The sequence below is a fragment of the Indicator indicator genome, chromosome 33 (genome assembly GCF_027791375.1).
Source record: "Indicator indicator isolate 239-I01 chromosome 33, UM_Iind_1.1, whole genome shotgun sequence".
Lineage (NCBI taxonomy): Eukaryota > Metazoa > Chordata > Aves > Piciformes > Indicatoridae > Indicator > Indicator indicator.
Genome location: NC_072042.1, coordinates 4,575,324 through 4,599,823, shown reverse-complemented (window position 1 = coordinate 4,599,823; position 24,500 = coordinate 4,575,324). Strand labels below are relative to the sequence as shown.

The 24,500-nt window shown below is 51.9% G+C and overlaps 1 protein-coding gene across 1 annotated transcript in view; it reads right to left on the bottom strand.

The window, feature by feature from the left end:
* Positions 1–24,500, bottom strand: part of CSMD2 (CUB and Sushi multiple domains 2) — a 352,515-nt gene that overhangs the window by 100,754 nt on the left and 227,261 nt on the right. Inside the window, exons 14-21 of the mRNA XM_054395468.1 lie at positions 21,900–22,226; positions 18,459–18,653; positions 15,830–15,968; positions 14,647–14,834; positions 13,731–13,919; positions 13,271–13,387; positions 5,165–5,380; positions 1,194–1,382 (exon numbers count right to left, since the gene is read on the bottom strand). Coding sequence (XP_054251443.1) covers positions 1,194–1,382; positions 5,165–5,380; positions 13,271–13,387; positions 13,731–13,919; positions 14,647–14,834; positions 15,830–15,968; positions 18,459–18,653; positions 21,900–22,226 — 1,560 coding nt within the window. The remainder of the gene's footprint in view (positions 1–1,193; positions 1,383–5,164; positions 5,381–13,270; positions 13,388–13,730; positions 13,920–14,646; positions 14,835–15,829; positions 15,969–18,458; positions 18,654–21,899; positions 22,227–24,500) is intronic.

Genomic DNA, 24,500 nt, shown 5'->3' with positions numbered 1-24,500 from the left:
CCTTGGCACCCAGCTCAGAAAGGCATCCCCTGGAACTCGAAACAAAGCTTTCAACTTGGTCCTCAGACATCACCACTGAGTGGACACTGTGGCTTCCTTTTGCCAGTCCAAACAGTTCTTTGACCCTAGGAGTCCCCTGGAAAACCACCTGGGAAGCTGCTCAGAGCATTGCCTTTGTTTGTGTGCCTACTGATTCCTAGAATCACCAAGGTTGGCAAAGCCCTCGAAGATCATCCACCCAACCCCATCATGCCCACTAAACCATGTCCCTCAGCACCACATCTACAGATCTTCTGAACACCTCCAGGGATGGTGACTCCACGGCTCCCCTGGGCAGCCTGTCCTATGCCTCCTTCAGGAGCCAGAAGGAAGGCTAAAAAATAATCATTAGATAGAATCACAGAATGGGTTGGGTTGGAAGGGACCTCCAAAGCTCACCCAGTCCAACCCCTCTGTAGTCAGCAGGGACATCCTCCACTAGAGCAGGTTGCTCAGAGCCTTGTTGAGCCTGACCTTGAAGATCTCCAGGGATGGGGCCTCAACTACCTCCCTCCCTGGGCAACCTGCTGCAGTGTTCCACCACCCTCATGGTGCAGGACTTGTTCCTCACATCCAATCTCAATCTGCTCTGCTCTCATTTCAAACTATTGCCTCTCATCCTGTCCCTGCAGGCCTTTGGGAACAATCCCTCTGCAGCCTTCTTGTAGCCTCCTTCAGGTACTGGCAGGCTGCTATTAAGTCTCCCTGGAGCCTTCTCTTCTCCAGGCTGAGCACCCCCAGCCCCCTCAGCCTGTTGCTTATAGCAGAGGTGCTCAGCCCCCTGACCATTTCCATGGCCCCGCTCTGGACTCACTCCAGCAGGTCTCCTCCATACATATACACATGCCCCCCACATATATACACCCAAAACTCCTCCTAAACCTCTACTTAAGCAGACAAACCTCCTGCTGTCCATCCAACAACCCAGCCTGGGAATGAGGGAACGAGGGAATGAGCCCTCCTGCCCATCCCTCCTGTCCCCGCACACAGCCGCAGCGTCGCAACCTCCTTCCAGTTCCCTTCTCCCCCAGCCCTGCACCAACCATCCTGGGGGGGGGGGGGGGGGAGGGGAAATGCCACCCATGCCTGTCCCCCCCAAATCAGTCCATCACAGTGTAACCAACCAAGCAAAATGAAAGCACATGACCACCTACCAACACACCTTGGCAGAGGCGAACTCCACACTCGCCGTCTCCCCCCGAGGCAGGTGATGCGGGAAGCGCCCTCCAGCCGGTACCCAGGGAAGCAGGAGAAGGTGAGGACATCCCCCACCCCAAACTGCAGCCCCTTCCTGATGCTGTAGGCTGGCACCTCTGGCTCGTCACAGGGCTCCAAGTCGTATTCTACAAGGAAAAGAAACAACCCCAAAAAACCCCAAACGCATCCAAGAGATGATTATGGAATGGCAGAGCGGTGACTTGTAGTCCCCAGGGAGGGTCTGGGAAGCCCTGAAGGTGAGGATGGAGCTCTGAGTTTTGAGGGGTGGGGAGGGTGGTGAAGGGATTGGAACATCTGAGGGGGGAAAAAAAAAGGTTGAGAGACCTGGGGTGGTTTAGCCTGGAGAGGAGCAGACTGAAAGGAGATGTGATCAATGGTTAGAAATAGCTGCAGGGTGGGGGGCAAGAAGGGGCCAGGCTCTGCTCAGTGGTGTCCTGGGAGAGAAGAGGCAATGGACACAAGCTGGAACTCAGGAAGTTCCACCTCAACGTGAGGAGAAAATTCTTTATTGTGAGGCTGCTGGAGCCCTGCAGCAGGCTGCCCAGAGAGGTTGTGGAGTCTCCCTCTCTAGAGATTTCCAAGACCCAGCTGGAGGTGTTCCTGTGTGACCTGCCCTAGGTGATGCTGCTTGGGTAGGGGGAGGTTGGACTGGATCACTCCACAGGTCCCTTCCAATCCCTACCAGAGAATCAGAGAATCAGAGAATCAGAGAATCAGAGAATCACAGAATCAGTCAGGGTTGGAAGGGACCCCAAGGACCATCTAGTTCCAACCCCTTTGCCATGCTGTGATTCTGTAATTCTATGATCCAGCTGCTGTGAAGCTCTGCAAGGGAAGCATCCACACGAGACCTTTGTCCTGCTTGAGCCATGAAGACCAACTTGTAACCCCTCAATGAGTCACCAAGACCTTGATTTAAACCAGCTCAAACTGAGAGGGGTTTAATTTCCTGCCCCAGTTGTCAGACCAGCAGGAAAGTGATGTCAGTGGTGTGACAAAACACAATGGAAATTTGTCATTCTCCCTCTGGTTTCGCCAACTGCAGATGGATTGATCCAGGTGGGATTTCTGCTGCCTCTCCATTACTAATCCTGACCCTGAATGAGGAAGGCTTCTTGCTTGGGGAATAGAAGAGAACATTTAAGCTGCTGCTAAACAAAAGGTCATGTAGCAGGATGGCTGAGAGCCAAAAGTCTGTCTCTGACCACAGAACATGATGAAGGAAATCTCTGTGGTGGGTTATTTGCTGAAAAATAACAGACCTGAGGAAGACAAATTGTGTTCTGCAAACCAGTGCAAGAGGGACAGGGAGCTGCTGGAAAGAGTCCAAGGGAGGGCTGTGAAGATGCTGAGGGGCTTGGAGCATCTCTGTGAGGAGGAAAGGCTGAGAGCCCTGGGGGAAGAGCAGCCCCAGAGGGGATCTGAGCAATGCTCAGCAAGAGATAAAAGGTGGGGGGCAAGAGGCTGGGGCTGGGCTCTTCTCAGTGGTGCTCAGTGACAGGGCATGGGCCACAAACTGGAACCCAGGAGGTTTGAACAGGAGAAACTTCTTTGGTGTGAGGGTGCTGGAGCCCTGGAGCAGGCTGCCCAGAGAGGTTGTGGAGTCTCCTTCTCTGGAGAGCTTTCAAACCCCTCCCTGGGCATTGTGATCCTGGGCAAGCTGCTGTGGATGCCCTGCTGGAGCAGGGGGGGCTGGACTGGATGAGCTCCAGAGGTCCCTTCCAACCCCTGCCATGCTATGACTCCACGTCCATATCGACCCAAAGGAAGCCTAAAATACAATTGCCTCCCTTTAGCCAAGAGAGGAAAAGAAATGTCTCCAAAGACCATTCAAACGATAGATATCACTAGAGGCAATCTTTTTAAAGACAAAAAAAAAAAAAAAAAAAAAAAGAAAAAAGCCCTTTCCCTCCTCTCCCTCCCCCAATTAAAAGGAAAATTAATTGGAAACTTTCTGATGAGCTTCCAGAGAGGATCCTCTGCGAATCCCTGACTTCAGAACTAAGGTGTGGGAAACCACTGCTCTCCCTGCAGCAGGTTTTGATCTGCATCTATGGCAACAGCTCTGTCCCTCCAAGGCAGCCAAGCACACCAGCCCCAGCTCCACAACAAAAATGAACATTCCTCTCCCACAGCAGCAGGTGGGAACTGCAGCTGTTGCCCTCAAGACTAAAGGAGCCAGAAAAAGGCAGCAGCAGTGCAATAAACTGCTGCCCAGTGACTGATTGCTTCACAGAATGGCTTCTGAGGGCACTCAGGCAGGGAAGAGGAGGTTGGCTGAGGTGTGTGGCCAAGCAAACACTTCCAGAGGGATTGTTGGATGTGGACACAGTTGCACACCTTGCACACTTCAACCAGAGATCACCCACAGACACCAGCTGTTTCCTAGGGGGAGGATGTGCTCTGCCCAGGCTAACCTGCCTTGCTGGGGTCTCTCCTCTCTCTCCAAGAAAGAGCACCAAGCACAAGCTGCTGTTCACTGACAACCTCTGAGCTTCCAGAATTTCCTTGGGAGAAACCAACTCTTTGCACAACCCAGTAGCAGAAGTGGCTTGGTTCAGTAAGCACAGGTCTGAACTGGTTTACTGGAGGGTCATAGCTTCATAGGTTTATGGAAGGGACATTAAAGATCTTTTGGTCCTTCCAGTGTGTCAGTTTGGTATTTTTGGTGAGGGTTGTTGCTTTGGTGGCTGCAGCAGAGAGGAAAGCAGCAGCAGTTCACATCTGCTGGGGTTTTGCTGTGTGAGAAGAAGCAGAGAATGGGTTGGGCTGGAAGGGACCTTCAAGATCAGCCAGTTCCAACCCTTCTGCCATGGGCAGGGACACCTCTCACCAGCCTAGGTTGCTCAGAGTCTCATCCAGCCTGGCTTTGAACACCTCCATGGAGGGGCCATCCATGACCTCCCTGGGCAACCTGTTCCAGTGTCTCCCCACCCTCACTCTAAAGAATTTCTTCCTCATCTTCTGTCTCAACCTCCCCTCTTCCAGCTCCAGCCCACTCCCTCTCACCCTAGGTTCTTAGAGTAGAAGCTGTCTTGCACAGCTAGATCTTCACCAGCACATCAGGGTGAGAATGTTGCTGCTGTCAGCAAAATCCTGCATCCCTGGATGCCCTCTGAGTTCCAGGAGGTCTGGTTTCCTCTGCTGTTAGAGCAGGTCAACTAGAGCCAGCCCAGCAAGGGAAAAAACAGTTCCCAGTTCCTCAGCAATGCCATGGAAACTTGGGGTGGGCTACATGAGGGCTGTGTTGCACCTAGGAGAGGCTGATGCCAGCTGCAGAGACATTGGGTGAGCATCCAAGTGGAGCAACAAACCAAAGGAAACAAAAAAGAGAGACCAGATGGACAATGGGGAGTGACCAGCTCTGCCTTGCTCCTCATCCAACAAGTCCAGATTGCTCAGAGCCCTCTTCCAAGAGATCCCATCTGTCCCAGCTTCCCATGCTGGAAATGCTGCAGCCACTGCACAGCTTCTCCTCTGATGAAGAGAGAAGGAAGGCAGCTGGGGGAAAGAGGGATAGCAGAGCCCAGGAAGGTGAAACTCTGTCCATGAACGGAGGAGAAAAGATGATCAGGGGAGGAGGCAGAAAGAGCAAAGCTGACTGCAGAGGGATTTCATCCCAGGGGGTTCAATCCAGGCACCTGCTGGGGCTGAAGGCAGACAAAAATTGCCACACCTGGTACCAGATAAGGGGGACCACGAGGAGAAGACTTCAGGGGCCATAGTGTGGTTTGATGCCACAATAATTTCCTGGGGTGACAAGAGGAGAGACCACCAGAGGTCACCCTCAGAGGTCACCCTCAGAGGTCACCCTCAGCGACCCAGACCAGGAATGACTCCATCAACAGAAACCTGCTCCCAAGATGGGCAGAGAAAGAAGAAAGCCTCTGCCCAGCCCTGTTCTTACCTGAGAAGGTGATGTTGAAGCCCTCATAGGACATGGAGAAGTCTGAGATGAAGCGAATTTGGGCAGAGAAGTTGCCAAAGAGCCCTGCACTGAGCGGGGCAGGGAGCCTGGAGCCTGTCAGCTGCTTGAGGGGCTGAGCAAAGCTGCTGTTCTCTGTGATGAGCAGGTAGTCATGGCCATTCTCCAGGTGGAAGGTATGGAAGGTGAAGAACACCCCTGCAGGGGAGGGAAAAGAGAGATGGCTTCAGCCAGCAGCGTTGATGCAGCACTGCTCTGTCCCACAGCCACAGGCTCCTCTCCTCTGCCAGAGCTGCCCCCAGTACCAGCTCTGCTTCCCAGGAACAGCAGCCCAGCTGAGAGGGAAAGGCAGGCTGCAACCCCCAGACACATCCAGCCACAGGAATGAGGGAATCACACAACCACACACATGGCTGGAGAAGTCTTCCAGGATTCATTGAGTCCAACCCTCAGCCCAACCCCACCACGGCCACTAAGCCATGCCCCAGTGTGCCATGGCCACATGCTCCTTGGGCACCTCCAGGGATGAAGACTCCACCACCTCTCCGGGAAGCCTGTTCCAGTGTTCTGCCACCCTCAATATAAACGTTCCTCCTCAGAAGCCAATTCCAGGATCTGTTGCACTGTTGAGACCCACCCCCAGGACCTGCTATCCCCTCAAGACCCATTCCCAGGACCTGCTATCCCCTCAAGACCCATTCCCAGGACCTGCTGTCCCCTCAAGACCCACCCCCAGGACCTGCCATCCCCTCAAGACCCACCCCCAGGACCTGCCATCCCCTCAAGACCCACCCCCAGGACCTGCTGTCCTCTCAGGACCTACCCCCAGGACCTGCTGTCCCCTCAGGACCTACCCCCAGGACCTGCTATGCCCTCAGGACCCATCCCCAGGACCTGCTATGCCCTCAGGACCCATCCCCAGGACCTGCTATGCCCTCAGGACCTATCCCCAGGACCTGCTATGCCCTCAGGACCCATCCCCAGGACCTGCTATGCCCTCAGGACCCATCCCCAGGACCTGCTATGCCCTCAGAAGCCACCCCCAGGACCTGCTATGCCCTCAGGACCTACCCCCAGGACCTGCTATGCCCTCAGAACCCACCCCCAGGACCTGCCATTCCCTCAAGACCCACTCCCAGGACCTGCTATGCCCTCAGGACCCATCCCCAGGACCTGATGTACCCTCAGGACCCACCCCCAGGACCTGCCATCCCCTCAAGACCCTCTCCCAGGACCTGCTGTCACCTCCAAGGTGCATGGTGGGAAGCCCCCATGCAGTCAGTGCAGATCTGAGCAAGGCAGGCAGAGCCGGGGGGGGGGGGTTTAGCCCAGGTCTTGCCAGCCCATCTCAGCTCTTAAAAGCCAAGAGAATCCTCCACTTCTCTTCCACATCATACTGCCAAAAATAAACTCCCAGCACAGCTCCAGCTCCAGCAGGAAGAGGCAAACAGAAGGAAACTATTTTGTCTCTTCTTCCAAATCCAATTTCAACAATTTGAAGCATTTCATGGAGCAGGCTCTGACCTTGCTGCACTTGTAAATGAACAAGGGAGGAGTAATGGATTCCTTAAAGCCTCTTTCACACCTCCCAGACACCAAACAGTAAGTACTTCAGGCTTTTTGCAGAAGCCTCCAGCTAGGTGATTTTTTTTTTTTTTTCATGCTGGAATTCAACCCCTTGAGTAGAAACTCTTAGTCTCTAGGGAAAAAATAAATAATTCCAGCTCTGGAAAAAAAAAAGAAAAAAAAAAAAGAAAAAGAAAACCACCACCAAAAAGTGGCACTGACAGCTTTCAGAGAGCTAAGCAAGGCAGGATCTTATCTCAGCAAGGCTGTCACATTCCCATCACAGGCTGCTAGCAAGCTGAAGAGATGCCTGGCAATGAGAAAAAGGGAAAAGAAAACCCAGGGAGCTTCTCTGCAGTTTTAGGGCTTCCCAAAGATCTCAGCACCGAAGGGCAAGCTCCCAGCCCTGCTCACACTCCTCATGACCCTGCTGAACTCCAGAGGATGGTTAGGGGACTGGAAGAGAGACTGAGAGCCCTGGGGCTGTTTAGTCTGGAGAGGAGAAGACTGAAAGGGGATCTGATCAATGCCTATCAATAGCTGAGGGGTGGGGGTCAGGAGGAGGGGACCAGGCTCACAGTGATAGGACAAGGAACAATGGGTTCAAACTTGAACAGAGAAGATTTCAGCTCAACAGGAGGAGAAACTTCTTGACAGTGAGGGTGACAGAGCCCTGGAACAGGCTGCCCAGGGGGGTTGTGGAGTCTCCTTCTCTGGAGACTTTCCAACCCCACCTGGATGCATTCCTGTGTGGATTACCCTAAGTGATGCTGCTCTGGCAGGGGGGTTGGACCTGATGACCTCTTGAGGTCCCTTCCAGCCTCTGATTACTGCAATGCTGTGAACTCCACAGAGCTCCTTGCAGAGGAGCAGAGTCCCCCACGCTGGCACAAAGTGCTGGCACCTGGGCATCCTTAGGCACACTTGGATCCCCACCCCCTCACCTGCATCACCAGTGCCCACTGGCACCACCAAGATACTTCACTGGAGCCAGCAGACAACAAGGTGGAGGCTGCCAGCCTGGGGGGACCCCAAGGGCTGTCCTGCTCTGCAGCTTTCTTGCTGCCAAAGCTGCTTCCAAGAGCAAGGAAAGCTGTAAATAAGGATGAGAGGAATAATCTCTTCCTCGCTCCCTGTTAGTTTCTGGAGATCAGGATGAGACCAACCTAGGGGCTGATTAAAGCTCTGGAGCATGAGATTTAATATCCATCCCAGCAGGTTTTTGGCAGCATCAAATTATAACTCTGAATATTCCATTGATCCCTCTGCCTAACCAATGTCTGTTTTGAAGGTTTCCTTCCAACAGTGAAGGTCAGCCAGGCTTGATACCAGCACAAAGCTCTTTCCATGGCACAGGATTGGGAAGAAGCAGGGCTTACAGGGTCATAGAATCAGAGAATTGTTTGGGTTGGCAAAGCTCTCTGAGATCATTGAGTCCAGCCTTCAACTCAACACCACCACGGCCCCAAGTGCCATGGCCACAGGTTTCTTGAACACCTCCAGGGATGGGGACTCCACCACCTCCCTGGGCAGCCTGTTCCAATCCCTGACCACTCTTGCAGTGAAGAATCTGTTCCTAATCTCCAACCTTCCAGTCCCTGACCACCTTTGCTCCTAATCTCCAGCCTAAACCTCCCCTGGCACAATTCCAGGCTACAGTTTCAGATGTCCTTCATCTGTTTCCCAGGGCTCCTTAACCCACAGTGTCTAAAAAAGCCTTTTGTGGGGGGAGGGATTTTCCCCCCAGTACTCCTCAAGGGTTATCCACAGCAGCTTGCCCAGGATGACAGTGCCCAGGTGGGTTTGGAATCTCTGCAGAGAAGGAGACTCCACAACCTCTCTGGGCAGCCTGCTCCAGGGCTCCAGAAGACACAAACTGAAAAAGTTCCTCCTCCTGTTCAGGTAGAACCACCTGGGTTCTAGTTTGTGCCTGTTGCCCCTTGTCCTGTCACTGGGCACCACTGAGAGCAGCCCAGATCCATCCTCCTGCCCCCCACTCTTTATCACCTGATACTAACCTCAAACCCCAACCCAAACCCCAACCTCATTCCAACCTCCTTTCATGCAGTTGTAGAGGGCAAGGAGGTCTCCCCTCAGCCTCCTCTTCTCCAGATTAAACATTTCTGTCAGCTGTTCCTCACAGGATTTGTTCTCCAGACCCCTCCCCAATTTGGTTGCCCTTCTCCCATCTCAGCTGTCCCAAGTTCTCCCCATCCTTAACCCTCTCCTTGCAGCTCCATTGTAACCTTCAGTGTCCCAGGCAGAAGAAGTTGTCTGACTCACTACTCAGTGATGACCAAGATGCACTTTGACAATTCCTTCCTCCTAGCCAGGGAAACATGAGATGGAGCCTGACAGAACATTTTCAGTTCCAATATCCCCCCTGCAAAGCTCCAGGCAGGTAGGAAATGTCTAATGCTTTCCAAATCTTTATTATTCTTAGCAGCAGTGGAGTCAACTGGTGACAGACATGACCTGGTTTGGCCTGAAAGCTTGGGGAGAGGCAGGGAATACAAAGCATCTGATGTGGTCCCTGTTGATCAGCTGCCAGGAAATTCATACCCTTGGGTCTGCAAATCCCAGTCGAGAGTGGAGCAGAAATAACAGGAGGGGGAAAAGAAGGGAGAGGGAAGAGGAGAAGGAGGGGCAAGAGAAGAGAAGGGGGGAAGGAGGGGCAAGAGAAGAGAAGGGGGGAAGGAGGGGCAAGAGAAGAGAAGGGGGGAAGGAGGGGCAAGAGAAGAGAAGGGGGGAAGGAGGGGCAAGAGAAGAGAAGGGGGGAAGGAGGGGCAAGAGAAGAGGGGAGGCAGGGGGGAATGGAAGGAGGGCAGGGAGGGGCAAGAGAAGAGGGCAGGGAGGGGCAAAAATTGAAAACTAAGAGAATGAAGATAAAAAAGAAAAGAAAAAAAAAACTAAGAAAAGGGAAAAAGAAGAGAAGGAGGAGTGATGGAGTGCTAACTGCCCCTGAATCAACAGACCAGCAGAGAAACCCCAGCATAATTCAGTCCCCAGAGCTGGGAGGTCAGCCTCTGAACTCCACATCTCCTAAGATAACTCAGTCAGAGGGCACAGAGCCTCTCCAGCAGCACAGCCAGCTGAGGGCTTTGGAACTGCAGCCACCAGGACTAATTATCAACTCATTTGAAAGGATTTGTGACTCCCATTAAACCTTTGCTCTGGTCTGAAATTTACTGTGGCACAAAATGTCTCTGCAAATGCAGTTGTGGGTTTGGTTTTTATTATTATTATTATCATTATTATTTCCCCCCCCTCCTCCCCTTCCCCCCCCTTCCCATTCTCTGTAAAAGAAACAGCAAAACAAATCATAAGGCAAAAAGAAATCACTTTGCAGATTTAAAAACAAAAACAACAAAAAAAAAAGTTATCTCCTTTAAACGTTTAAATACCTCAAAAATATTAAGCTGCTTTTAAAGCCAAATTGTAGAGCTTGGGAGCCCATAAAGTAAATCAGTGTCTGCAAGCCACACAAAAATAATGACTACAGCAACCAACTTGTCTGAATTAGGGGACTTGTGGGCTGGCCACGTGTGAGGTGTTCCTAAAGCTCAGGGATTGAGGAACCTGAGAGCAGCTTTCATGATGGAGATCAGCTCTGCTTGGTCACTGGCATGGCAAGCTGCAGTCTGGAGGGTTGGGAGGCACAAGCCTCAAATTCTATTCCCTGAGTGCTGAAAGACTTCCCAGGCTGGGACAGCAGCAGTGCTGGGACCTCCCCTCCCTCCTCTGCCCCCGAGCACCAAAAGTAGGTGTGGGAAACAGAAAAGGAGGACAAAGAAAATCAGGGCCAATGCCAAACACATCTCAGGCAGGGGAAGTCACCCCCTGCTTGCAGCAGAGCTGGTGAAGCTTCTGGGTTTAGTGAGCAGCACATTTACCCAGCAGTGACTGATGAACCCAGGGCACCCACAGAAAATCCCAGCCTGGGGCAGGGTGGGGGTTGGAAGGAGCCTCTGGCATCATCCAGTCCAACCCCCCCTGCTCCAGCAGGGCACCCACAGCAGCTTGCCCAGGATCAAAACATCCAAGTGGGGTTGGAAGCTCTGCAGAGGAGACTCCACAACCTCTCTGGACAGCCTGCTCCAGGCCTCCAGCAGCCTCACACCAAAGAAGTTTCTCCTCCTGCTCAGGTGGCACCTCCTGGCTTCCAGTTGGTGCTCACTGCCCCTTGTCCTGTCACTGGGCACTACTGAACAGAGCCTGGCCCCAGCCTCTTGCCCCCCACCTTTTATCTCTTGCTGAGCATTGCTCAGATCCCCTCTGGGGCTGCTTTTCTCCAGGCTCAGCATCCCCACATCCCTCCCAGAGGTGCTTCAGCCTTCTCCAGACATTCGCAGGAGCACAGGCAGTGCCCTGCAGAGCTGCTAGCACAGAACCACTGAGTTTGCTCTCCTGACGTCAGAAACCATCCTGCCTCAGCTGGGCTTTGTCCTTCCTCTGCAACCCTGTGTGACCCAGAAGGACAAAGCCCAGCCAGAAGACTCTGCCCTGCTGAAGTTAGCTGAGAACGGGCTCCAGTTGTGCCTTTTTGTTCCAACCTGTTCTGTTCTCCAAGGACTAAATTAATTCCATTTCTGTGGCTACTGCTCTGACTCAGGCTCACTCTGTTCCACTGCTCCTTCCTGGAGAAGAAGAAGAGATGTTGCAGGAATGCTGAAGAGAGCTGGGAGAAGCTCTTTGCAATGCAGGACACAGCAGTTAAACACAGCCACAGCTGGGAGAGATCACCCAGAAGGACAGAGCAGTGTTGGGAGAGGAGGGAGAGGACATCCATGGATGTGCACATCCCCCCCAGCTCACAGCCCAGCATCTGAACACATTTCAGCTTCTTCCACAAGGCAGCAGAGGAAAGGACAGGTCTCTTTGTCCATCTCCTTCCATCACACTGGGAAATGACCAACTGACCTGACCCACAGGGACAAGGAGAAGCTTTCCTGGCTGTGTGCCAGCTGATAACTGTGCAGTGTCCTCCATCTGTCCTCTCCTCCCCCCCTGACCTCTAAGTGGATTTGGAGCTTTCCTGCAGTCAAGCCACTGCCTAGGTGAAGATTTCAAAGCCCAGAGAGCTCCACAGACACAAGAAAGGTGCCTCTGCCTGGGGATGAAGCTGTGCTGCTGGCAGTCACAGCCTGGTCCCTGCAGCAGGGCAGCAGTGCAGTGAGAGAGGTCCCACCGTGTGCTTTGGTTTGTTTCTAATGAGCTCCTGGAGAACAACCTTGGAGGCAGCCCCCAGCAGTGGGTAAGGAGAGGGATGAAAAGGTCTAAGAGAACACAATATGGACATGCTCCTTTCATTAAAGTGAGAGATTCTTTGATATCAAACAGTCAACTTCTTTTCTCAGGCTCTAACCCTCAGCTTCCCAGCCCAACGTGACAAGCAAGAAGAGACCAAGCTCCTGCCCAAGACCTGCAGAACTTCCTCCTGATGCCCAACCTCAATGTGCCCTGTTCCACTGTCAAACCATTGCTTCTCATCCTATCCCCACAGGCCCTTCTGTACATTCTGTGGGCTGAAAGCACTGAGGCCACCAGAGCTGCAGCCCCTCACACACAGAGCATCACTTTGCTACAGGATAAGCAGCGTCTCACCAGAGAGCTGAATCCAAGGCAGGCTGGATTAATGAAGACAGGATTGCTGCTGCTGCTGCTCACCAGAATGCTTTTCCCAGCATGTGGTGGCTCCCTTAATGCACTCTGCTGCTCATGGACAAGTTTATTTGCTGGAACACAAATAGGATTTACAAAATTGGCTCATGAGAGCTGCCGGTGCGCTGCGAGCCGGAGCTTACCTAAGGGCAGGGAGTTACATAAAGGGTCTGGACCCTTCCTCTGCTGCCCCCCAAGCAGGTCCTGAGTGCATCAGGTGACATTACCTCCTCCTGCCCATGGTCATAAAACTTGCTCCCTAATCATCAGTGATCCATCCTCTTGAAGTTGCTCTCCAAGACAAAAGGTTGGGCTGTGCTGCACAGGAGATGTGGTGAAAGAGAGCTGCGCTTGTCCTGCTGTGTGGGCAAAGCTCTTGGAAAGGAGAGCTGCAGAGCCAGGGACGTCAGGCAGAGCCTGAGGTCTGTCCCATGCCTGGAAGTGATCCACTCCATGCTCAGGTGTTTAAGGAATGTGTAGACATAGCACTTCAGGGCATTGTTTAATGGCCATAGTGGTCTTAGCACAAGAGGAAATGGCCTCAAGTTGCACCAAGGGAGAGTTAAATTGGAGATTAGGAACAGAGTGGTCAGGGATTGGCACAGGCTGCCCAGGGAGGTAGCGGAGTCCCCATCCCTGGCGGTGTTCAAGAAACCTGTGGCTGTGGCACTTGGGGCCATGGTTTAGTGGTTGGGTTGATGGTTGGACTGGATGATCTTCAAGGTCTTTTCCAACCAAAACAATTCTCTGATTCCACTTCTCCCTCTGCAGATCAACATCACCACCAAGAGCACTTTGTCTGCCACTTACCACTGTCCTCCAGTCCACCTCTAAATCACCTCCATGCTGAAGGCTTCTCACCTTTTCCATGGGATGTTTCTATTGTCCAGGTGCAGTTCAAGTTATTGGGATAAAAATCAGGAAAGCCTGGGGATAAGATGGTACCACTGGAACCACGAATGTAGCCTCCACAGAGAGCTGCAACAATAAGAAAAAGAGGAAAGAATTAAAGGCTGCAAGCCCCATCACCAGCTGGAGGAACATCAGTCCTTCTGAAGGTCCAAACAAAGCCCTACCCACCACAGTCAAACCAAAGAGAATGGGTTGGGTTGGAAGGGAGCTTCAAGATCATCCAGTTCCAACCCTCTGCCATGGCCAGAGACACCTCCCACCAGCCCAGGACACTCAAGGCCTCATCCAACCTGACCTTGAACGCCTCCGCGGAGGGAGCGAGCGCGGCCTCTGCGGGTCAACCTGCTGTGGATACACAACCAAATGTCACTGTGGCCTTCAGAAGTGCTCTTGCAGAAGGTCTCCTTACCCTCACAGCTGGGCAGAGGCCGGCTCCACTGGAAGTTTGGCTCACACTCCAGGGCTTCATTGTCACTCAGGGTGTAGCCTGAGTCACAGCTGAAGGTCACCAGAGCTCCCACGTAGAAATCGTTCCCGTGGCGCTGGCCATTCACTGGGATCCCTGGATCCAGGCAGTGGTCTGACTGGAGCTTCACAGCTGTGGCAAAGAAAAACTCACTCGTGTCAGAGCAGCCAGGGGCTGCAGAGCCTGCTGTGATCAGCCCAGGGCAAAGCTCAGCTCCTCCTGTGAGCTCCAAGTCATAGAACCATAGAGGTTGGAAAAGAGCTCTAAGATCATCAGGTCCAACCATCAACCCAACACTAAACCATGCCCCAGAGTCACAGAGTGCCAGGTTGGAAGGGACCCCAAGGATCATCTGCTCCAACCTTTCTAGGTGATAGTGGAGTTGGAATGAGCTGGGCCCAGCACCCTGCCAAGCTGAGCCTTCAAACTGCCCAGTGCAGGGAACTCCACTGCTTCCCTTGGGAGGTGATTCCAATCTCTGACTGTGCTCATGGAGGAATTCCCTCTGGAGTCCAATGGGAATCTCCCCAGCAGTGACCTGTCCCCATCACCCCTATTCTTCTCCAATGGGACTCCACATAAAAAGGGAGTCTCCATCCTCCTGGATTGTCCCCCAAAGTCAGAAGATGAAACAGGCAGAGGAGCTCAGCTCTGCCTCCTAACATCAGCAATGTCCTCCAGAGGCAAACATTCTAAACAAGCAGGATGGTCAGGGAGCAGAAGCTGCAGCTTCACATCCTCCTGTTGCTGTCATGGGAGGACCTTGCCTGGCAGAGGGGAGGAGAACATCCAAAGGGGCTCTGACTGAGTCCAGGGTGCTGCTGGAGAGCACCAAGTGACGTGGACAACCTGCACTTACTTTCATATCTGATCTGAAAGCCAATGTCAGAGTGGCTTTTGTCAGTGGTGAAGAGGAGGTAGAGGTAGTTGCTGGTGCTGATGAGGAACTGAGGCACCTGAGTCCCATCATAGACCCCGATCAGCGGGGAAGAGTAGGAGCGACCGTCTCGCACCTCCAGGGTGTCGTAGTTCACCTCTGTCTTAAATCTGAAAGGGACACAAGAACTTGGCTGGGAAAAGCCAGCAGGGATCATTTCCCCCTTCCCACTGCAGTCCCAGCTCTGCTCCAATGATTCAGGCAGCACAGGACAATACCCTGGGTCTCTTTCTACTGCCTGACCTGAACGTCTACTGAGAACACATCATAGAAGGTTTGGGTGGGAGGGGACCTTTAGAGGTCATCTTTGTCCAAGCCCACTGCAGTAAGCAGGGACAGAGAGTCATGGAATGGCTTAGGTTGGAAGGGAGCACAGAGATCATCTACTCCAACCTCCCTGCCATGGGCAGGGACACCTCTCAACTAGATTGATTGCTCATCCCCAACTAGATCAGGTTGCTCAGAGCCCCATCCTTGAATATCTCCAGGGATGGGGCCTGCACCACCCCCCTGGGCAACCTGTTCCAGTGTTCCACCACCCTCATAGTAAAGAGCTTGTTCCCCTCCTACACAGTTTGGTTTCATTCTGCTCCTTCACCTGCTTCATCTGCTGACACCAAGGAGTCTGCAGCAGCAAACATCTCACACTAGGTGAGCAATCACCTCTCAGAGACACAGAGCTAGGTTCAGGAGAGCACAGCCCTCCTCAGAGAGTGCAATCCAGGGCAAAGCATGAGACTCAGCATGGAGAACCCAGGGTGAGATCCTCACTGCTGCTCCTCCTGGCAAGCTGAGCACGTGGGAGCTCAGCCTCCCCAAAGGTGTCTTAGGGGTGTCAGAAATAGCTCTGCAGATTAGCAGGAGTTAGGCAAAACAAGGAGGGGTGAGAGGAAAAAAGAAATCCCCATTTCCCACCTTTTCTCCTTGAATGTTAGGTGAATTTTAATATCTTGTCAGCAATTAAGGCAAAAAGAAGAGAAATAGGGAACATGCTGGCAGACAGAGAGCTGAGCAGCTCCTTCTCTCTCCTCCAGGGGTTAGAGCTCAGCACTGCTGGGACCACCAAAAGCAACCCTGAAGAGCAGCCCTGTGAGAGGCTGAGCACCTGTCAAACGTGATCTTGATGGGGTAGCCTGGCTGGGCCTCGATCACCCACGCACAGCTCAGGGAGTCCTTGTAGAAGCCAGGCCAGCCCGGGGACAGGATGGTTCCGCTGGGTGACGTCAGGTGCCCACCACAGGGTGCTGAGGACAAGGAGAATGGCACAGCTCAGGCGAAGGGCTCTGATGTACCCCTCCCTGCCAGGCAGCACTGGCTTGCCACGCCGCAGCTTTCAGGCATTATGCATAGAATTAAGGTTGGAGGAGACCTCTAAGAACATCAACCCAACCCCACCATGGCCATTCAACCATGGCCCCAAGTGCCATGGCCACAGGTTTCTTGAACACCTTCAGGGATGGGGACTCCACCACCTGCCTGTTCCATTCCCTGACCATTCCTGCAGCTGCCAGCTGCAGAGTTAAGGTTTCTATTCTATTCACAGAATAGAATTAAGGTTGGAGAAGACCTCTAAGATCATCAACCCAACCCCACCATGGCCATTTAACCATGGCCCCAAGTGCCATGGCCACAGGTTTCTTGAACACCTTCAGGGATGGGGACTCCACCACCTCCCTGTTCCAATCCCTGACCATTCTTGCAGCTGCCAGCTGGATCTAACTCCACTCCTCTCCAACCACTCTTTGGACCCATCCAGCCAGTTTGTAATGCAGCAAAGCATCCTCTGTTTAAGCCAGCAGCCAACAGCTTCTCCAGGAGTGTTAAGTCCCATCAGAACCAGATGAAATAACACCAGCAGCTGGTAAGAAATTGCCTTTTCAGCTTCAGCTGAGGCTGTAGCAGCCTGCTACTGAAATCTGTGGGAGTCAGTAGCCTGACCTTGTGTGATGACTCTAAGGGGACAAGGTATAATCATAATTATTAGATATAAAACCAGAGGAAGCTGCAAGGTCAGTTTGCATTTCAGGAGCTGCAGGTGCCAGGAGATCTTTCATATCTCCAGTAATTGAGTCTTGTTTTTTCTACCACAAGGGACATCACAACACTGTGGCATTGCTTCCACTCTGTGGTTCCTCGTGCCTTCAGCTCCCTGCTGAAAGAATCTTATTATCTTGTCTGGGAAAAGGACACTGGATCTGATGGACCAGAGGTACAAAATCCTAAAGCCCTGAATAACTGCCACGAATTGGCCTCCAGAAAGCAGCAAATGGGATGGGAAAGTGCTGTCTGTGCCTCTCAGCTCGTGGTCCCCCTGCCCAGCACTTTGCAGGATTCATCACCCAGGTGTTTCTCCACATCCTGCTGAGTCAAGTCATAGACTCAGAGAATGGGTTGGGTTGGAAGAGACATTAAATCTCATCGAGTTCCAACCCCCCTGCCGTGGCCAGGGACACCTCCCACCAGCCCAGGCTGCTCAAAGCCTCATCCAACATGGCCTTGAACACCTCCAGGGAGGAGACATCCACAGCCTCCCTGGGCAACCTGTGCCAGTGTCTCCCCAGCCTCATTGTGCAGAACTTCCTCCTGATGTCCAACCTCCATCTCCCCTGCTCCAGTTTCAAACTGTTGCCTCTCATCCTATCACCCCAAGCCCTTCCAAACAGTCCCTTCCCCTTCAGCACACTGAAATGCAGCTCTAAGGTACCCTCAAATATTTAAACAGATGACCTTGAAAACCTAAGTCTGGGCTTAAACCCCTCACTTCTGATCTGAAGGATGTCAGAGGAAAGGAAATTGATCTCAACTGGATTCAAAGCAATTATTTTTCAGCAAGAGGCTCCTTTCTGCCCCAAGGCCACATCATCTCCTGTCAGGACTTCTATGCATCTTTCAGCTCTGGGTTTTGGTTGTTTTTTTTTTTTTTTTAGGTCTCTTTCTTTCCTATTAATTTTTCCAAGCTCTAAACAGCACTTTAGATCTCTGTCCTTCCTCCTTGTATAAAGAGGCTCATTAAAATGGACACTTAACTGAGTGAAGGGTGAGTCAAAGAAATCAACACTGTGATCAGAGAGGGGAAAAAAAAAAAAAAAGCCCAAGTTAATGGCATGAGGTTACTAAAGCTTTCAGAGAGGAAAAAAAGTTGATGGAAAGTGTCTCATTTAATGTATGTTTTTCTTTCTGCTCTTAAATGCATAAACAGAGAGGCTCCTGCTTGTGAAGGTAATGGAAACCTTCAATCAAACCCAGAGAGGCATCTCCCTGTCTGCTGCTGGCAGAAGGGAAATTGTACATCAGTGTAAAAAAAAAAAAAAAAAAAAAAAAAAAAAAAAAAAAAAAAAAGGAAAAAAAGGTCCAACTTCTTAGTATAAAAGTTATTGACCACCACTGACACTTCCTCCTTTCAACCTGAAAGACAACCATGGAATGGTTTGGGTTGGAAGGGACATTCAAAGCTCATCCAGTCAGCAGGGACATCCTCCACTAGAGGAGGTTGCTCAGAGCCTTGTCCAGCCTGACCTTGAGTATCTCTGGAGATGGGGTCCCAGCCACCTCCCTGGGCAACCTGTTGCCAGTGTTCCACCACCTTCATGGTGCAGAACTGGTTCCTAACACCCAAGAAGAGCAGCACCTTCTTATCTGAACTAATATTTTCCCCCCAAAGGCTGCCAGCAGCAGGGGCTCCTCTCCCTCTGGCTTCCACCTGCAAACTCATAGGGAAGATGGATCCAGTTTACCTTCACATCTGAGCACTGCATTGTTCCAGACCACGTTTCCTTCCTTCAAGATGCAGGTGATGGTTTCTGAGCCGTGGGTCCTAATGAAGCCTTCGTCACACAGGAAGGACACCGAGCTGCCCAGCTGGAGGCTGTCACCGAACCGCTTCCCGTTCACAGGCACGCCGGGGTCAGGGCACTCGTTGTGCCTAAATGCTGAGAGGGAAGGACAAGGGAACAGTGAGAAATAAAAGCCTTGGGCCAGGAACTCAGGAATGAGCCAGCAGGTTCAGGTCTTCCCCATGGAGAAAATAGCCCTGGCCCAGCTTGACCTGAGAGGTGGGAGATGACCGATGCCTGGAACCGCTCCAGGTCAGGTTGTTTGGGGCTCTGAGCAACCTGCTCTAGGTGCAAATGTCCCTGCTGACTGCAAGGGCTTTGGACTAGAGGAGCTCTAAAAGGTCCCTTCCAACTCATACCAGTCTGGGATGCTGCAATCTTGTCCCTGCACAGTGAACCTTCCCCAAGGGGAGGACCAAACAGCATGGACTTGAATTTGGCCATCCATCAGCCCAGCACTGCTGCTGTGCTCCACATAGATGAGTCAGGCTGGGGCACAAATCATCTCACCACCTCTTCTCTAAACAGCTAAGACACCCCAGGATATTTTCCCACCACTCAGCTTCTCACCTAGTTGAAGTCACTTGAATTTTGCTGTTCCCTGACTCTCCTTGCAAGCTGAGAGAGGGAAGGGATGAGATTGAAGCCACCTGCATCCAGGAGGTGCTGTGGCACAGCAGCAACAGGGGCCAGAAAAGAGCCTGCAGAACCAAATTGCTTCCTTGGCCACCGTTCAGTGGTGAAAACAGAGAAATACTCAACAGAGGGAGAGATTTTTACAACCTCTGCAAACACCACAGTGCAGGAATACTGAGGACGTTAATTAACTGTTAATGAGGACAAAGGGAAGCTTTCAGGCCCTGTGCTTACAACTAAGGGTCCTCTCAGCATGCTTTGTGATTGACTGCCACAGAGCCCCTGCCCTTGCTTGTCACCATTAGCAGGACAAAGGGAAGGACACACAGCAATTACCTTCCTTGGGTGTTGCAAAGCTGCACGTGGAATTGCACAGACATTGCTCTGCCCTTTTCCAGCAGCTAAAAACCAGAGCAGCCAACCAACCAGCAGCTCACTCCCTGGCCTTAGCTCCCCATTAAGTGCTTCATTTTGTACTCTGTCTCCCTGTGCTGGGAGGTGGTTTTCAGAGAGGAGCAGCACATGAAAGATGAAAGCCTCCAGAACCCTTACACACACAGGCTTTTAGGATCTTTAATGCACTTGACCACGTTCAAGGGGAGTTCTGGATTTCTCCTGGAGCATTGTTGCTCTTCCAGGATCTTGTTAGATGCACTGCTAGAGGGGAAAACACAGTCTGAGCCTGTTCCTTCTGCTCTGCTACCTGTCCCTGGCAGCAATATGTTGTCTCCTCTTGTACCTCAGCTGAAGGGGAGGATGGCAAAGTGTCTGAGGAAGACTCAGGAGCTCCCTTTTGGTAGCTCCAGCAGTCAGAGGAGATTAACTCAGCTGTACTAGAGAGTCATTTACAACAACACCAAATTTGCTTTAAAAAGATGGCTGCAAGCAGGGGAGAGCCACAACTCCCAACATGGGTATGGCATGTACCAGAGATGCATCCTGGAGGGCAGCACCAGCGCTTCTGGATGTCTCCTTGTTCACAAGATCATACAATGATAGAATGCATTGGGTGGAAGGGACCTCTAGAGGTCACCTACTCCAACCCTTTGCAGCCAGCAGGGATGTTCCCAACCAGATCAGGTTGCTCAGAGCCCCCCATCAAGCCTGACCTTGAATGTCTCCAGGGATGGGGCTTCCACCACCTCCCCAGGCAACCTGTTCCAGTGCTCCACCACCCTCATAGTAAAGAACTTGTTCACAAGTACCTTAAAGGTGCCTACAAGAAAGCCAGGAAGGGACTTTTAACAAGGGATTGTAGTGATAGGATGAGAGGGGAAGAGGGGAAATTGAGACTGGAGATGAGGAAGAAATTCTTGACAGTGAGGGTGGGGAGACACTGGCACAGGTTGCCCAGGGAGGCTGTGGATGTCCCCTCCCTGGAGATGTTCAAGACCAGGCAGGATGAGCCCTTGAGCAACCTGGACTGGTGGGAGGTGTCCCTGCCCATGGCAGGGGGGGTGGAACTCGCTGAGATTTAATGTCCCTTCCAACCCAACCCCTTCCATGCATCCATGAATAATGTCCAAGATCTAGGACTGAGCCCTGGCTGTGTGGCACCACACACAAGCTGCTCCATCTGATGAGAAGCCTTCAGCCTGCTGCAGCGTGGCAAAGGATTTCTTCAGACCTCTGATATTTGATTTTTTTTTTTTTAACAGAGGAGGTGCAATCAGAGCTAGAAAGGCTTTTAATTGAGCTGTGCCACTAATGGCTGCTCTAACAAAGTCATTTATCAGCTCTCTGAATGGCTTTAATAATGCTCTTTAGAAAATTAGAGGACAATAGAAGGATGAAATTACCACAGCCTTCAGCTGAGATTTGGGGGCTGGGTTTAGGTGAAGGCAAATAAACAGCTCTGTGGCAGTGTCAGGGCTTTAGACTGCAAAACATTGCTACAGGTTTGCCTTTATCTGCAAAGCTTTGCATGCTTTTAGGTGCCAGCAAAGTGTCAGAGTACTGACTGCTGAACACAAACATCTGAGCAACCTGCTCTAGTGTGAGGTGTCCCTGCCCATGGCAGGGGGGTTGGAACTGGATGAGCCTTGAGGTCCCTCCCAACCCTAACAATTCTGTGATTCTCTCTGAGCTCTAATTGCTCCTCCTGATCAGCACTGAGCTGGCCACAAAGCTCTATCTCAGCTCAGTGAGCAGAATAGAGGCAGAGAGAGGGAGAGATGAGAGCCCACCTCACACTGCAAGCTGCAGCTGGTGGGGGGACAGAGACCTTGGCTGCTCCATGGATGCATAACCCAGGGGCAAACTCTTCCTTCCACACCACTGGACACCATTTAAACTTCACAGCCAGGAGGGGCTTATGCAGTCAGCTCCAAGCTGGACACCAATCCTCAACTGTCCAGCCACAAACTTGAAGTCATCTCTGGTTTTCAGGCTTCCTCACAGGTTTTTCATGGTCTGCTGAGTCAAGTCATAGGAATGGTTTGGGTTGGAAAGGACCTTAAAGATCATCCAGTTCCAATCCCCTGCTGCAGGCAGGGACACTTCCCCCAGCCCAGGTTGCTCAAGGCCTCATCCCACCTGATCTTGAACACCTCCAGGGAAGGGACATCCATGACCTCCCTGGGCAACCTGTTCCAGTTTTCAGACTTTGGGACTGCAATGACTGCAGGGACATCAAACTCTTGTGCAACCTCCACCAAAAATGTAAAGCTTGAAATGAAACCCAGATGGAAAGCATCTGGTACTTACTGGTGAAGGTGATGTTGAAGCCTCTCTTCTCCAAGGAGTGGTCAGTCTGGAACTCCAGCCTGGCTACGTGCCCGCTGCTGGTCAGGGAGGGGGGGATCTGGTTTCCTGAGAAGGTTCCCAGCACTGGAGATTCCGCAGTCCCACCATCCTTCACAGCCAGGAAATCGAACTGGGGCTCCACATCGAAGTCATTGAACGCCAGGTGGATCCTGCTCTCGGGTTTGGCTATAATCAACCAAACGCAGTGCAGGCTGCTGCCGTATTCCTCTGGGTAGTTCGGCGACAGCACGATCCCAGACGGGGTGGTGAAGTTGAAAAAGCAGGAAACTGCAAGAAGAAACCACCATCAATCATGCAGCAGCGTGCTCCCACCAGCTGCTCTCTCGTCCTCCCCCCTCCCCTGGCTTTGCTTCTCAGGGGCAGGTAGAGAAGGGCTGGGCTCAGTGCTCCGAGTGCGGCCAGGGGGCAGTGATTTATGTGCATGGGGGGAGAAGCGACTCCCAAGGAGCCTCCAATCACAGCGAGGAAATCCTCTTGAAAAGGAAGAAGTTAACAACAGCGAGCTGCAACCAGGCCTGCGAAATTCCAGGTGTTTTAGCAGGCCATTCACACCAGGATTTGGTTGGATGCTCACCCTCCCCTCTGCTATTTTCCTTCTGTCCTCCTTCACCACTTAATGGTTTCAGCTCAAAGAAGATGGACGTTGCCATGACGTTATCAAGGCTAAGAGCTCCACAATCTATTTCCTGCTCTCAGCAATAAAGGGAACAGATTAAAGAGAAAACAAACTGCAAAACGTCCTCAGGATTTGGGCTCTAGATGCTGAACTATCAAGGGATGCTGTCAAATAATTCTGTCACTGGAAGCCTGCTATAATCTGCCTGGGAAGAGTTGTTAGGAAATAAATTTATTCAGACACAGAGAGAAACGTCTTAGTGGCAGGAACCCTTCACAGCAGCTGGGTACCTCCCATCCATTTTTCAACCCAAAGTGGTAAATTAAGGTTCCCACAGGACCTGCAGTCCCACAGAGCCAGCAAGAAGAGGGCCAGTTGTAAGCATAGCTATTCCAGCAGGGAGCTGGGGGCTGGTTTGAGGAAATAAGAGCCACAAAGAACTTGCTGACAAAAGGAAGAAAAGCAGAGAGAGGGGAAAAATATCAAATCAACCTTTGCTGGGTGATCCAACAGGACAGATTAAAAAGGATGGAACCTGCCACCACTGCAGGGAAGCAAATGATTCTCCATAAGGTCCCAAGTGTCCCCAGACAGCCAAGTGACAGCCTGTGGGACAAAGTGCCACTGTCATACAGCCAAACCCATGGCCATGCTCCTCTGGGTGCTGCAGGGAGCTCAGCACATCCAGCCCAGGAAACGCCAACTTCTGTTAGCAAGATCATGGTGTCTGTGAGATGGAGATTCTTCACCTTGATCTTTTGAAGCAGGAGAAGTTTTTCTTCTGCATGAAAGGGAGGGTTTGGCCTGGGGCTGCACTAGGATCCTCACCAACCTCAGAAGAGCACTGCTGGGCACTTGGATAAAAGCAGAAGCTGTTTAAAGGTGTCAGAGTGAAATGTGCCACCATCAGAACCAAGATGAGAGGACCTAAGAAAGGTGCCAAGGAGCTGAGCACTCCCTGCCTTGTGCTGTGTATCTGAGACAGCAGGGAACAAAGTGGCCCCAAGGAGCAGGCAACCATTCCAAACCTGAGGGACAGGCAGAGGTCAGCCCTGCCACCACAGCCTGTCCAGAAGGATTGCTGAGTTAGGAATACCTGAGACTCTGAGGTCCTGAGGCTGAAATTAATATTTATTAGCTTTGTTCTTTAATGTTCTGAGAGGACATTTCATTATGTGCACAGCACAGGTTCAGATTCATAAGCTTATGCTGACCTTTGTCAGTAATTGCCATTACTGATAGAACACTGCAAAAGCAAGGAGAGGGGGGGGAAAAAAAATCCCTTTATTAAATAAATACAGCAGAATAAATCACAGCAGCACTCAGCAGAGACACAGCCCCTGCCAAAGCCAGGAGAGACACCTCCTCCCAAACAACACCAAGATTCTGCCTTAACTGAAAGCACTAAACCAGGGAAGGAACAGCTCTCTGCTTCTTGTTGTAGAAAGCCAAATAGGGTAGGTGGCTGTGGCATGAGGGCACCACCCCACAGTCCCAGTGAACATGGAGGCTTCCAACAGTTATTCACCAACGTGGCTGCTTGCTCCTGCACCTTCAGCCATGAGTGGTTTCTGCTTCTGCCTGGTCAGCCTAAGCACAATTTGTTTCTCCTTTCTTCTGCCTTCCAAAGATCCATGGACCAGGAGACAAAGGGTGGCCACCAGGATGATGCTGCCTCCCATTTTACAAGGAGTCCCATGGGAAAGATAAGAGGTGGTGGGGACAGGTTACTGTTGGGGAGGTTCCCATTGGACTCCAGAGGAAAATGTTTCCCCATGAGAACAGTCAGAAGTTGGAATCATCTCCCAAGGGAAGCAGTGGAGTCCCCTGCACTGGGTAGTTTGAAGGCTTGGCAGGGTGCTGGGCCAGCTCCTTTCAACTCCACTATCACCTAGAAAGATTGGAGCAGATGATCCTTGGGGTCC